Here is a 14,796-nt window from a genome sequence, read left to right as displayed (position 1 = left end):
ATGTTGCCAGCCCACTGGCAAAGCCAGAGCAAATTTTGACAGTGCTTCCACTTTGGCTCCACAGGTCATGAGTGGAAGCCCATTTCAAGCTCTTTCAGTCTTGGCTTGCTGTTTGACCTGCACCTGCAAGCCCTCTGCAAGCCTACCCAGTCAAAACAGGAGCAGAATTGGACAGCATTCCCACTCTGCTTGGACAAGTCCAGTCAGCTTTAAGGAGGAAAAAATTGCAACTGACTGCCTGGGAGTTCTGATCAACTGAGAATCTCCACACTAAGTCAAAATAGGTGGAATCACACCACTAGTTTAGCTCCATTATACTTAGTGATAAGTGTGACCCGGCTGGGCTAATATCAAGATAGTGCAACTATCTTTTCTATATGTAGTGAAAGAAACACGGAGATCACATAAGTTGCTGCTTATCTGACAATGTCAGCACTCTCTCTCCCCCGCCCCCCCAAAAAAAAATCTCCCAAGGACTTTCCCACATACCTTACACATATCATCTGGTGGCTGCTTCCAAGATGGTAGAAGAAGCACTGGGGCTGTGCTTGACGCCTTCTGCACCTGTTGTGCAGCTATATGACAGAACCCCAAAGGATTCATAAGGTAACGTATTGCTAAGGCAAGCAGTTCTAGAACTGCAATAGGCAGAGAAATAACACCTCTGCAAGAAATTAACAAAGCTGTCCTACCAAGAGGGTCCTAAAACCCTACGAAACTGGAAAATTAAGAAAATAGGGACCACTACGGTGGGAAGGTAACAGCGTTCCGTGCGCCTTTGGCGTCTAGTCATGCCGGCCACATGACCACGGAGACGTCCTCGGACAAGCGCTGGCTCTTCGGCTTTGAAACGGAGATGAGCACCGGCCCCTAGAGTTGGAAACGACTAGCACGCATGTGTGGGGGAACCTTTACCTTTACTATCTCTTATAGTCCCCATCTTTTTCAACCATTTTTGCTTGCTTCTGGGAATTGAAGTCCACACATCTTAAAAAAGGTTGGGAAACACTGGTATAAGTATAAACATCTGATCATTGTACTGGGGATGGAAAAAGAAGTACCCCAAGTGCAGTACCTCAGTTCACATCTTACCAAGCATCAAACTGTAGGTTCGGAAAGGCATTACACACACAAAGTAACTGTGTAGCAGTTCCAAATTTCGCCAAACGTCTCCTTCTCCTCCCTCCACCGTTTTTAGTATACTTTCCTCCAGTCCTGGTCATTGACCATAATTACAATCCTTTGATGTTCAGTTTTCTTTCTTTCATAATTCTTGACCCACTTTTCCATTATGTTGAAGGAGGTTATCCTTTTTAATTGGAGGTAGGAATTGGGCAAGGCAGAACCAAGGAACTTACCTGCCTGGCATGAACAGAGCTTGTTCCTTTTCAGCGTAATTGGCATAAAAGCCTAGAAGTACTCAGAGAATTGTTAAGACAATTCCATTCAGGATGAGGGGGTCATATAGATGTCAGTAGCATCACATTATTGCCATTATAATAGTGATTGGGGCTTTATCCCAGAGGATAAATTGCTTTTATGGACAGTTCAGTTAATGTTCTGACATGACATTAAAATGTTATCTTGCTAATGCAAACATTTCTGAGTGGACTAGAGGAGAAACTAAATAGACTTGCAGAATCTGTTTTCCTCCAAAATTACCGTAGTATTTTGCAGTGATTTCATTTCAGTGAGGCCCCAATTTAAAATGAGACTAAGCAATCTGGAGTCCTCTGGATATTTTTGAGAGATATTTCCAGTCAATTCCAACCAGAACCATCAAGGGTTAAAAATGCTGGGAGTGGTAGAGAGAAAAAAAAATCCCTAAAGTGCTTACTTCTAATATTTTTTAAAAAGGCTTTCCAACTCTGACCTTACATCGATTCATTTGTTTGCATAACGCTAGAGGTGGATATTGATAGAAAAAAAACTTTGAATTCACATTCACTCTTTTCAAAATGCATCTATTAACTTCAGCATTGTGGAGAAAAAAAACCCAGTTTTCTGCCTTTCTAGAAACAAGTTGGATTGATTGACAAGTGTTACTTCCATCCCATGTCCTTGTGAGAAAATTCATCCACATACAGCATATTTCTCCTAAATAGGCATATTTCTCACAACCAGTTTTCTTGCATTTAGATGTTTACATCCCCCCTCTTTTGCTAATGTAGACATTCTTGTGAACACATCATACACAATTCCTATTGATAAATTGGTGCTGCAAAATCTAGCAGCATGCTAATATTGATGAAAACGTGCAGTGTGATCTCGGCATACTTTTGGAAAATACACCTTGGTGATTTAAACAGCTTTCTCACCCATCGCTCAATAGATAGGTTTTTGTCAGCTCCTGTTCTTCTGCGAATCTATTGTTTGTGTTTCTATGATGTCGTGTTCTTTCCTTTCCAGGTGATCAACGTTCCAACATGGTCAATGAGTCCAGCAGCCTATTAGGGGGGTCCCCTCGAAGGCAGTGTGGACGCAAAGGCTCCCCCTATCACACTGGGCAGCTTCACCCTGCTGTCCGGGTGGCCGATCTTCTCCAGCACATCAACCAAATGAAAACAGCAGAAGGGTATGGCTTCAAGCAGGAATATGAGGTGAGAAAGGTCACAAAAGGGATCCACTTCGTAAAGCTTCGCCCTTTCTCTTCTTTCAGTTCCCATGCATTCCACCGCTGATAAAGGTGATGGAAATTTGCTTCAGCGTAGGAAAAACAAATTTAAAATGCTCTCTTTTTCCATTCCATGGAATGAAAATGATCAGAGAGGAAAACTATGAAAGAAGGTTTGTGACATGCTTGCAAAAGTTAATGGCATAAATGCATCCTCTCTTGGGTGAAAACCTCCTTTTCTTTCATCTGCCTTTCCTGGAGAAATCTTTGTTTTCTTGGATTCTGTTTCCCACTGCTGACTTGGAAAGACTACAAGCAGTCCAAAGCCACCATGACACGATGCCCAGAATATCTCATGGGTAGGATGATGCCAAAAGGACATCGTGTCCTCCTGAAGCCACCAGCACTGTCTCTTCTGCTATATCCAAAAAGAACATTTTCTGCTTCTCCATTTCAAGATGTCACAAAAAATATAGTTTTCTGCAGGATTTCTTGGTTGATAAAATTGCTGTCTCGTTTCCAATTGCTTGAGACCTTCCTCTCCAGGATTACTGGTCTGGGCAAGTCTGACAAACCTGGGCTAGTTACAATAATTGGAGCACCTTGAAAAGCTGCTGTGCATGTCCCAAAACCAGTTGTTTGAAAAGCACTTTGAAATAATAAACAGGGAATGAAACACATTATTTTCTTCTATTTCTTCTCTGTTACTTTCAGCAGTAGGTGTTTCTATTATATCACACCAGCATTAACAAAAGCTGCTCATGAAATAAAAGAAAATAAAAAAACTGGAATGCATATCCAAATATTATATAATAGGAATAGGTGGGGGTGATGTCCAAAAGCCCAAGAATCCAGTCCAATCTCAACACTGGGAAGCGAATGGCTCAATTTTTATTAAAGGGAAAGTGGGGAGGAAAAAAAAAATCTAGATTTAAAACCTAGTGCAGACATCTCTAAAGTGGTTGGTCTCTGCTTCTATCTTGTGGGTCTCCAGGAACAAGCAATCTTTTGGTTGCTGGGAGCAGATGCATTTCATCATTTTCCTACAAAGCTGTGAGTTTTTCTTGCCTATCTTTTGGCTAATGAAGAGAGCCGTTGGGTCTAGAGGTTAAGGCGCCAGGCTAGAAACCGGGTGACTGGAAGTTCTAGTTTTGCCTTAGCCATGAAAGCCAATTGGGTGATCTTGGGCAAATTATTCACTTTCTCTTAGCCCAGCTCACCTCAAAAGCTCATTGTTGTGGAGAAAATAGGAGGAGAAAGGTGTGTTGGACTTGTTTGCCACTTTGAGTTGGTGGAAAGGAAAGAAAGAAAGAAAAAGAAAGAAGAAAAGAAGAAACAAAAAAAAGAGAAGAAAGAAAGGAAAGAAAGAAAGGAAGGAAGGAAGAAAGGAAAGAAAGAAAGAAAGAAAAAGAGAAAAAGAAAGAAAGAAAGAAAGAAAAAAGAGAAAGAAAGAAAGAAAGAAAGAAAGAAAGAAAGAAAGAAAGAAAGAAAGAAAGAAAGAAAGAAAGAGAAAGAAAGAAAGAAAAGAAAGACAGACAGACAGACTCAGGGGTTGCGGTAAAAACTGTAGTTCTGTAATAAAGATGTGATGGCCCTCCTGAGGCTACTGTACTACACTCCCATCATTCCTGACTATTAGTTGTGCTGTTAAAGAAACCCTGTGCCACCAGGAAGAAGTCAAGTTGTGAAAGAGTGATTAAAATTCTGCACATTGAAACTAAGTGGTGGTAGGTCATAACGGAGGCATGCATCCCCCCGATGCAGTTTCTTGTTATGTGCCCTATGATTTAAATTTCAGGATGATGTAGTCCTTTGCTGTCCTCTTATCCATTCAGTGAGGTATCTCAGGGCACTGCCAGGGGTTGAAGGGGATCCTGCAGAAGATGCCCCAGGAGCCAGCTTTACCTCTGTACCCATCAAGCATCCCATGTCCCGGTTTTTCTCCCCCACCCCATTTGCCCTTCTAGCACACTTTCCTTTCTTTTGATATAACAGGTAAAAGAATTTGATTGTACCTGAGAGCTAAACTTTAGTTGTAGCTGAAATCTTAATTTCTCCAGAGAGGCTCAAATAGTGGAGAGGAGAAATAGGGAGGTGATAGATCCTTTGTTAGTTCCTCCAGGTTATGGGACTCTGGAACAATGCCCAATGTTTCTCTCTTAATGGGACCCTGGGGAATAGCTTCAGTAATCACTGCAGCATCCTGTTAGTGTGCAACATATTTTTCCTGTGGTTCAGACAATGTGAAGAGAATGGGATACTGGTTTCATTCTTATTTTATTTCACAGTGCTGTTTTCTCTTTTTTGAAAAAAACCCAACCTATTTTAGCAAGGCCTGATTAATTTTGCATAACTTCTCTTCCATTAAATCTGTTCCAAGCAATTTTTGATACAGCGGCTATGCCTTGTGCCATTCCTTCTGAAGTGTGGTGACATTTAACCAACCTGACTTGAATGGTGTGGGGTTAGCTTTTGGAGATCAATATTTTATTAACGGGGTGTCTTAACGTTGCCTTTGCTGCTAACTACAAGATGGTATTTGGATATTACTCTCTCTGTCGCTGCTGTTTGTTCCTATAATGGTCTAAACACCTTTAAGAAATGAGGGGTCCTTGGTGCTCTCTGAGCTGGTAATGAAATGTCTGCAAGAAAGCAAGCAAGCTCAGAGTGCACTAAGGACCCGTCATGTCAACCCTGGGCTACAAATATTCTCCTTTATTAGTATTTTCAAGAATATTTCATATATAATACATACTAAAGATAGTCTTGATTTACTCAAATGAAGGAAGAATTGTAATGGTGGAAATATTTTCAAATCAAAAACAGATACTTTGGGTAGTAATATATGCACCAAATAACAAGCAAGAAGAATTTTATCAAAATCTTCATAGAAAAATAGCAGAAATGGAATATCAAAATATTTGCCTACTAGGGGATTTTAATGCAATAGTAGATGGGACACTAGATTACAAATATAGCAAAACAGGAAAATAAGGAAGAAAGAGACTACCTAAGACATTGTTCAACATGATAGAGGAAATTGGTGTACAAGGTACCCAAAGAGAAATGAATCCAGAAAAATTACAATATACGTTTTACTCGAACAGTCATAAATCTTGGTCCAGAATTGACATGATTTGGATGACACCTGAACTAAAAACTAATATGCAGAAAACTGAGATAGAATTAAAATGACATGGAAAGGAATACAGAAAAAATTAAGATGGACTTTGAACCTATCAAAATTAAAAGAGAGTTTACAGAATTAGCAACAAAAGAAATAGTTAAACAGGTTAAATATTTGGGAATATACAGTACTCGACAGCAAGATGCTCAACGATAAAAGAAGATAATTATATAACATTTGTTTAGTGACCATTCAAAGTTATAGTGGCACTGAAAAAAGTGACTTACGATGGGTCCTCGTACTTACAACTGTCACAGCATCCCCACAGTCGTGTGATCAAAATTTGAATGCGTACCAGCCGACATGTATTCATGACCTGGGGTCATGTGATCACCATTTGCAACCTTCCCAGCTGGCTTCCAACAAGCAAAATCGAGGGGGGAAGCCAGATTTGCTTTCCCACGTAACATAATTCACTTAACAACGGCAGTGATCTGCTTATCAAAGGCAAAAAGATCGTAAAATTGGGCACAATTCACTTAACAACTGCCTTGCTTATCCATAGAAATTCTGGCTCCAGTTGTGTTCATAAGTCAAGGACTAGTTGTAGACATCTGCAAAATGAGTGTGCTTTGCTTGGCACTGTGGAGGTGATACAGTTTGCCTCTGTGGGGTGCATCACTCCACCTTCAGATTTGTTTTTAAGGCTCATTTTTGAGGTCTCACCTGCATGGCCAGGAATTGTGGAAGAGGCTTCTGAGCATGTGCTGCATGAGTGCAAAAAATCTTTCTCAGAGCACCAGGAGAGGCCTCTCTGCTGAAAAATAGCCTCTTCTGGCATCTGAAGATCAGTCAGAGCTCACTTTGTCTTTTAAAACAGAGACTTGTGTCACTTGTAAAGCAGCTTCAAGAAGGTCTTCTGATAAAAGTATCATTGAGTGAAGCACCTGTTAGCCTTAACACATAGCAGTAAATCTCTGCTCTCCAAACTCTTCTTCGCCCAGCAACCTGCATACAACACATGCTCACTATCACAACAGAGCTAGGCAGATTGCTTAATTGCCCACAAGTAACAGCAGAAACCAACAATGAAGCCCTTCATAGATGTTTGCAGCCAAAATAAATAACAAAAATAACAGAATAGCAGCACTGTTATTCTGGGACCTTGGAGCCTTCTAGCCCAACCCCCTCCTCAAGCAGGAGACCTACCATTTCAGACAAATGACTACCCAATCTCTTCTTAAAAATCTCCAGTGATGGAGCATCCACAACTTCTGAAGGCAAGCCATTCCACTGATTAATTGTTCAAACTGTCAGGAAATTTCTCCTTAGTTCTAGGTTGCTTCTCTCCTTGATTAGTTTCCATCCGTTGCTTCTTGTCCTGCCTTCAGAAGGTGCTTTGGAGAATAAGTTGACTCCCTCTTCTTTGTGGCAGCCCCCGAGATATTGGAAGACTGCTATCATGTCACCCCTTGTCCTTCTCTTCATTAAACTACACTTACCCAATTTCAGCAACTGTTCTTTATATGTTTTAGCCTCCCTGATCATCTTTGTTGCTCTTCTCTGCACTCTTTCTAGAGTCTCAAGATCTGTTTTATATGCAATACTCCAAGTATAGTCTTATCAAGGTTATAAACTCTGGTCCTTTTCCTCCCTGCCTTCCCTTCCATAAAAATGTGGCTGTTCTTTTCCCAGCATTTTGATTGGGAGACATCTGCTTCCTAATATACAAAGAATTGGTCTAACGTGAGAAGTCCCTTGCAACTTTAGTCCTTATAGCCCCCTCTCTTTTGAAGCTGTGCACAGTCTGGATGTAGGCATGCAAGCATCAGTCCATCAAATAAACTCCACATTTGGTAACCGTTTTTGAATCAGTGTAGTGGGACTAACCTCTAGAAAAATCATTGTTATCTGTACGGCTGGTGGAAATGCTGTGTGCTTATTCCTAAGGGTACTTGATGCATGTAACAATCTTCTTTTCCTCCTAGAGTTTCTTTGAAGGCTGGGATGCTTCAAAGAAGAAAGAAAAGACCAAAGGGAGACAGGATCACATGCCTACCTGTAAGTGTTTGAGACAAAAACCTTTTCTTAAAAAAAGAAACAAAGAAAAATCAATATCCTTCCTTTCATTCTAGGAGAGCTGAAATGCCCTAAAACTCTGCAGAGTTTGCACAGTATGGATTAGGGTTGGCTCTGTCTTACTCTGATCTTGGTCTCTCAAATTCGCACCAGGTAGATTTTGATCCAGTACTGATTCCCTTTGCAAAAGCAACCACGTAAACATATTAAAGTGAGGGTGGGGTAGGATGGGGTGCCTATTTCTCAGTTGCCATCACTGCTTTCGTTTAGGGAACAAATTTGTCAGAGGAAACCATATTAAAAAAAAAAACTCTACATCATGGACATTACAAGTGATTTGATAAGAACCATTATCTATCTAGAAATAATAATAGCAGGAGAAGGGTTCATAAGGTTGTATAGGTAGTTCTCAACTTACAGCCATTCTAAACCACAACAGCACAACAGCACTGAAAAGGAATCACATAGGCAAGGGTTCCCAACTGGGGGCGCGAGACAATATTCCAGGGGGTGCGAAAACCTGGGTTTAGAAATTTCAAAATTATAGTATATATGCATAATTTGTTGGTGTTATTTTGAACTTTTGTAAAGGGGTGCAAGAATATATCAGAAGCGTTCTAGGGGCGCGGGGTATAGAAAAGAAATCACATAGGGTCATTCTTTACACTTACCACTGCAGCCTCCCCATGGTCACATGATCAAAACTCATATGCTTAGCAACTAGCACGTATTTAGGATGGTTGCAATGCGCAGTGGACATATGATCCCCTTTTACGACCTTCTGACAAGCAAACCTAATGGGGAAGCCAGATTCACTTAACAACCCTGTTATTAACTTAACAGCTGCGGTAATTTACTTTAAAATTATGGCATGAAAGGTCATAATGTGGAGCAAAACTCACTTAGCTTAGCAACAGAAATTTTGGGCTCAATTTTGATCATATGTCAAGGACCAGCTGTAGATAGTTGTTGTTGTTTTTTTTACAGACAAAGTGGTAATAACAATAATGCACACTTCATATTTGCTGTGATCCCAAATTCCAGCTGAACAAATGCATCTGGGTCCTCAGTACATCCACACACTTGCCCTGGTGTTCCTTAAGCTACATTTCTCCTCTTATTTTATGTCACTGTATTTTGAATGAAAAAGAAGGCTAGAATGCTGCAAAGGCTAGCTTTTTCAACTTTAAACTTTTTACCCCAGCAATTATTCTGTGTTTCTCATCTGTCCTGGAGGCATTCCTATGAAAGAAAAATAATGGAGAGGGAAAGATTTGCATTCCACATCTGTCTTGTTATGAAAAATGCAATGGAGATTTGAGATAGAAGATCCATATCTCTACTGTATACGAGCTGCAAAAATTCAGACAAACACTAAATTGCAGCAAAGAGTTAGAGAATTATTTATGGACTTTTCTGACCTACACACTTGCTTTGGGTCTTCAATGTGTTAAATTGACCTGACTTGGATAGCATGTCACCTTGAGAGGGAATGGGGCAGAAATGATACTGGTATCTTAATTCCTACAGGACTTGAGGGCTTGATTTAATTTGGAGTTTTAAGTCATTGTTGGTTAACTATATTGGGGTTCACTAATGGATAAAGTAAAACATTTTTTCAGAGAAGGAGCTGGCCTGGAGCATAAGTTTCCACTGTGCAACAAGCCATCATTATGATCTCTTTTAAATAGGACATATTCTTTGTGGATGCAGGTGGCTGAAGTCCCAGATTTCATTAAATCATAGAGTAACTTGCCTGAACCTAGTCACTATGCATTCTAAGCCATGGTTTTATATGTTAGGATGTTGTGCCCTGGATAATACAACTCAGTTAAAGCAAATCAAGTCTTAGCATGGTGTAACTCAGCTTGTGCAAGACAAAAAGAGACATCAAATGATGATAGCGTTTGGTATTCAGTGCAATTTTTTTTAAAAAAAAAGTTCAAATGAGTAACCAGGGATATCCTCTCTCTGGGAACTGGAAGGATGAATGCAATTTATTGTGAATTTCTGCTATAAAATAACTCCTCCAGCAGCTGCTTTTTCTTTGCTAGGCTGGCTATTTTTATTGCTCCTAATTATAGCTGTCTATCTGCTGTTTTCCAAATTGAAACTCCCTGTTATTGCAGAGGCAAAAAATGAGAGCAAAATTGTTCAAAACAGCTTAGGCAAAGCCAAGCACCAATTTTACTCCACTCCCTAGCCAGCTTTTCTGGAAGGAAAGGCTAAAGGAAACACATTGGCTGTTGACCTAATAGCACAAGGGGCGTTTGCCTTTCTGCTGTGTGCAGGACAAAACTGCACATCTCATTTTGACACTTCCCTTCTCTTCCATTCTGCCACAGTAATGGTGCATACTGGTATCCATCCAATCTCTCTCTGGGTGGGAGTATTTATTCTTGGGGACATATGCTGCATTGCATCTCAGTTTGTGTTGCTCTAACAGGGAAGCATATGGGTTTTGCAGAACATAGTAGTGGGTGAGAGAGAGAGAGAGATACTTCAGGATGAGAAAAGCTGGCTGAAGGGGGTGGAACTGTAAGATCTGACTCTCAGTGGAAGGTACATTGCAGGAGAGCAGAAACAAAAACATCCTGTTGTCATCCATACTCTGCCTGTGAGTCCAACTGTGACTGTTAGCTCGGAAGAGGCATTCCCTCCCACATCTGAGGGGTCATTATGAAGCCTCTTAAGAGGAATCCTTAGCATTTGCAGGTTCAGTGACTGATGCAACCCTCATCCAATTGGAGATCCTTATGTTGCCAAATGTGACACCATTCAAAGATAAGAAGCCGTCAGCTGGCTGGGAGGATCCTTCAAATTCTGCAGAAATATTAAGGTCCCTTTCAAAATATTCTTAGTGCTAAGGAAGGACTATTGTGTGTGGATGATGATGATGACGACGACACCAAGAATGATATACAACTCAATAAAAATAAAGTATATAATCCTAGATCAGATTATAGCTCAAGTGTCAAGGTAACATGTTTTTGACTTGCTATCTAAGCCTTGATAAGGTGAAAGCCAAGTATCCTGGGAGACTATTTGTGGTGGAATGTAGTCTGGATTCCGGGGGGGGGGAGAGTTGCATTCCAGAGGATCAAATTTAGATAATTTGGATCAAGATAGCTCCTTCCCATAAGTTCTCAGAGCATGTCTTTAAAGATGCAAATAATTGCTTTAATTTGGCAAGATACTGTATCTGCCTATACCAAGATGGCGGACGTGCAGGCGGATCTGTTTGAGTGAGCTCTGCAAGTCTCAGAAAATAGGTGTCCTAGGAGCCCCCCAGGGGTGTTTACACCCTCTGGGTTGGGGGGATAGTGAGCGCAATTGTTTAGGCAGCTGAAGGATGAAGGTTTTGGACTCCGTTAGCTGCCAGCTCTGCCGTTTTTTCGACTGGATGTTGGCGGCGCCTACCTGCTCTCTCGGGCGTTTTTCAGGTCGTTTTCGCGGGCCTGGTGGTTGCGGCGGCCGGCGGCTTCGGCAGCGGCGTCTTCGGCGGTGTCGGACCCGGCGTTCACGGGAGGTCCCTAGCTGCTGGCGGCCCTGGTGGCCTTGGTGGAGGCGTTTCAGGCCGTTCCGGGCCGCTTCTGTGGCCGGCTTGGTCTTTCGCGGCTCTCCCTCGGCTGTGGCGACGGCGGCGTTGTTGGTACGTTCCGGAGACGACGGGGACGGCGGCGGCGGCGGCGTTCTCCGGGGCCGTCCTGGGCCTGCCTTTCCATCGACCGTTCGCTGGGCGTCCTCGGCGGTTGCGGAGCTGGCCTTCGGATGGTCCCTCGCTTCTGGCGGTTTCGGTGGAGGCGTTTTGGGCCGTTCGGGCCGCTCCTGTGGTCGGCCTGGTCTCCCTCGGCTGTGGCGGCGGCGGCGTTCCTGGCTCGCTTGGATGGCGACGGGGATGGCGGCGGCGGCGGCGTTGTGCCGGGGCCGCTTTAGACCTCCCTTTCCATCGATTGTTTATTCTCGGCTCCATCAGCGTCCTGGCGGCGGCAGCAATGGCGGCGGCGTCTGCAGCAACGCTCCGGTGGTGGCGGTGGCCCTGGTGGCTCAGCGGCGACGCTGTAATCAACTTATTGTTTCCTCTGCCTGCTTTGCTCTTTTTGGATGGCCTGGTACTCTTACTGCTGTTGGTGGCCTCGAGGGTTCCTGGGCTAGCCGGTTAATGCCGGTGGATCCCAGTGGAGCCCAGTGGTCCCTTGAAAGATCTATGTTTCCCGTGACACCAGTTGTGACTCTGGTTGGTGCCATTGGATTTGTGGACCTAAAAGAACTAGATAATTTGGAAGACCCCAATGATTGCAGAATTGGCCATGATCAACTTTTTCGAAGGACAGAGCAGCGGAGGATTTGGCCACCTAGTAGTGCAGACTTTGATGATGTAATACACTATTTCATCCCTGCCTTCGGACTGTTCTCTATTGCCATTCACATATCGGCCCCAAAGGATTCAGAGTTCCCTGGGTACTGGCCACAGTGAGAGGGTGGCCTGAACTTACATCTGCTGCCCCTAGAGGTGAGAGCTCTAGGGGACATGCTGTACCCAGGATGGATGTTTCGGACTATTCCCCACTGGTATAGGCTTTCCAACTGTCGTGAGAGGGCGGTGGTTGGCCTGTCCTGGGGTGACACAGCTGAGTGGCAGTGGCTGGGTGGAGGCTCGGGACATCTATTTGCTCTCTGTTTGGTTCCTCCTTAAATCAACTGATTATGGACTGCCTATATCTGGACTGCTTTATGCCTTGTTTTAGGTACTCCTCTACGGACTTGCTCGCCCTCAGGGGTGCTCCCCCTTCCTGGAGGCGGCCCGCCTTTCCAGCCGAGTATAATCTCGAGGAAGGTCCCATCTATTGGGATCCTGAGAGATGGCCGGGCACGGTTATGGGCCTCCGACGTAAACCTAACAGGAGGTCCTTGATTTGTTTTTTGTCAAAATTTTTTTGGGGGTTAGGGAGGAGGGAGGGTTCTTTTTTTGGTTGTTTGGACGAGGGGGGCAGTCCAACTACCTTTGTTCAGGCTAGTGCTGAGGCTGATCGCGGAGGGGAGGAGCGGGGGTCGGCTGCTTCTGGGGCTCCAGGGCCAGTCGTGGGATTGTCCATTCCCACGACGATAGGGAATGGCAGCAGGTGTAGGAACAGAGGGCCGTATCGGTCTCAGGGAAGGCCTCTCCGCTGCTTACAAGCGGTGAGGCACTCCGACCCTCTGGTTCCGCCCCGAGGTCCCGGGAGTGAGGATGTGCAGCCTCCTGAGCTCCGGCTGGTGTATTTGAATGCCAGGTCGGTCGTTAATAAGGCTCCTCTCGTTCGAGACTTGGTCGAGGGTGAGCAGGCTGACCTGGCTTGCATCACGGAGACCTGGTTGGGCCCAGAGGGCGGTGTTCCTCTGGTTGATCTTTGCCCACCAGGTTTCCGGGTGCTGCACCGGCCTCGGGCTCAGGGTAGGGGTGGGGGAGTGGCTGTTGTTGTGAGGGAGACCTTGTGTCCGCGGGAGGCCACCGTTCCCCAGACAGTCGGGTGTGAGTCTCTCTTTTTGAGATGCGGCCCTGGTGCGCAGTTGGGCTTGCTGCTGGTGTACCTTTCGCCTAGTCACGCAGCAGCAGCCCTGCCTGAGCTGCTTGATGTCCTCTCTGGGCTGGTGGTTGAGTTCCCGAAACTTATAGTTTTGGGGGACTTCAACCTACCATCGCTGGGAGGATCATCTGAGTTGGCTCGGGAGTTCATGGCTTCCATGACGGCCATGGACCTGACGCAAGTAATTACGGGACCGACTCATGAAGGAGGCCACACCCTTGACCTTGTTTTCTTGTCTGGACGGTGGTTAGATGATCTTGGTGGGGGCTCTCCAATTATTATGCCCCTGTCATGGACCGATCATCATCTCCTGCGGCTGGTCTTCCGTTTTGCCACCCCCCGCCGTGGGTGCTTGGAACCACTTAAATGGTACCGCCCCAGACGCTTAATGGATCCCCAGAGGTTCCAGGCGGCGCTGGGGTCCCCACCTGCCTCCCTCGCTCACAGCTCGGCCGAGGCCTTAGTGGAAGCCTGGGAAAGGACGGCCACTGAGGCCCTTGACCGAGTTGTACCCTTGCGGCCCCTGACCCGGTGCAGATCCCGCCGGGCTCCATGGTTTTCTGCGGAGCTCCGGGAGATGAAGCGTCGGAGACGGGGCCTAGAGAGCGGTTGGAGGTCCAGCCGATCCGAACCCGACCGATTGCGACTAAGAGCCTTTATTAGGTCTTATCTCGCTGCAATTAGGGAGGCGAGGTCCAACCACTTCGCCACCCTTATTGCGTCCGCAGATAATCGCCCGGCTGCCCTGTTTAGGGTGACTCGCTCCCTCCTAAATCAGGAGGTGAGGGAGGATCCCTTGCAGGGACGTGCCGAGGAGTTTAACCAACATCTGTCGGACAAAATCGCTCGGATTCGGACCGGTTTGGACTCTGACTGGGCAGAGTCTGACGATCAGGACACGGGTGGTCTTGTCGATATCATCTGGGAGGAGTTTGATTCTGTGACTCCGGAGGAAGTGGACAGGATCATGGGGAGGCTGAGCACCACCACATGTTTACTGGACCCGTGCCCTTCCTGGCTGGTTTATGCAGCCCGGGAGAGGACACGCAGCTGGTTCCAGGCAGTTATATCGGCTTCTTTGAGTGAGGGTATCTTCCCCACCGTCTTGAAGGAGGCGGTGGTGAGGCCTCTCCTCAAGAAGCCTGCTCTGGACCCGGCTGTATTGAACAACTTTCGTCCTGTCTCCAACCTTCGCTTTCTTGCGAAGGTTGTTGAGAGTGTGGTGGCGCATCAGCTCCCTCGGGTCCTGGATGAAGCGGATTATCTAGACCCGTACCAATCGGGTTTCAGGCCCGGGCACAGCACGGAGACGGCATTGGTCGCGCTGGTGAATGATCTCTGGAGGGCTCGGGACAGGGGGCATTCCTCTGTCCTAGTCCTATTAGACCTCTCGGCGGCTTTCGATACCA

At 45.2% G+C, this 14,796-nt stretch overlaps 1 protein-coding gene across 1 annotated transcript in view; it reads left to right on the top strand.

Annotated features, from left to right (window-relative positions):
• Window positions 1-14,796, top strand: part of PTPRU (protein tyrosine phosphatase receptor type U) — a 354,100-nt gene that overhangs the window by 290,125 nt on the left and 49,179 nt on the right. The window contains exons 16-17 of the mRNA XM_081335471.1: window positions 2,410-2,600; window positions 7,730-7,802. Of these exons, the coding sequence (XP_081191597.1) occupies window positions 2,410-2,600; window positions 7,730-7,802 (264 nt within the window). The remainder of the gene's footprint in view (window positions 1-2,409; window positions 2,601-7,729; window positions 7,803-14,796) is intronic.

Source organism: Vipera berus (genome assembly GCF_964194415.1).
Source record: "Vipera berus genome assembly, chromosome: 9".
NCBI classification, from domain to species: domain Eukaryota; kingdom Metazoa; phylum Chordata; class Lepidosauria; order Squamata; family Viperidae; genus Vipera; species Vipera berus.
Note: the sequence above shows the minus strand (reverse complement) of the source record. Positions and strands in the feature narration are given on the sequence as shown.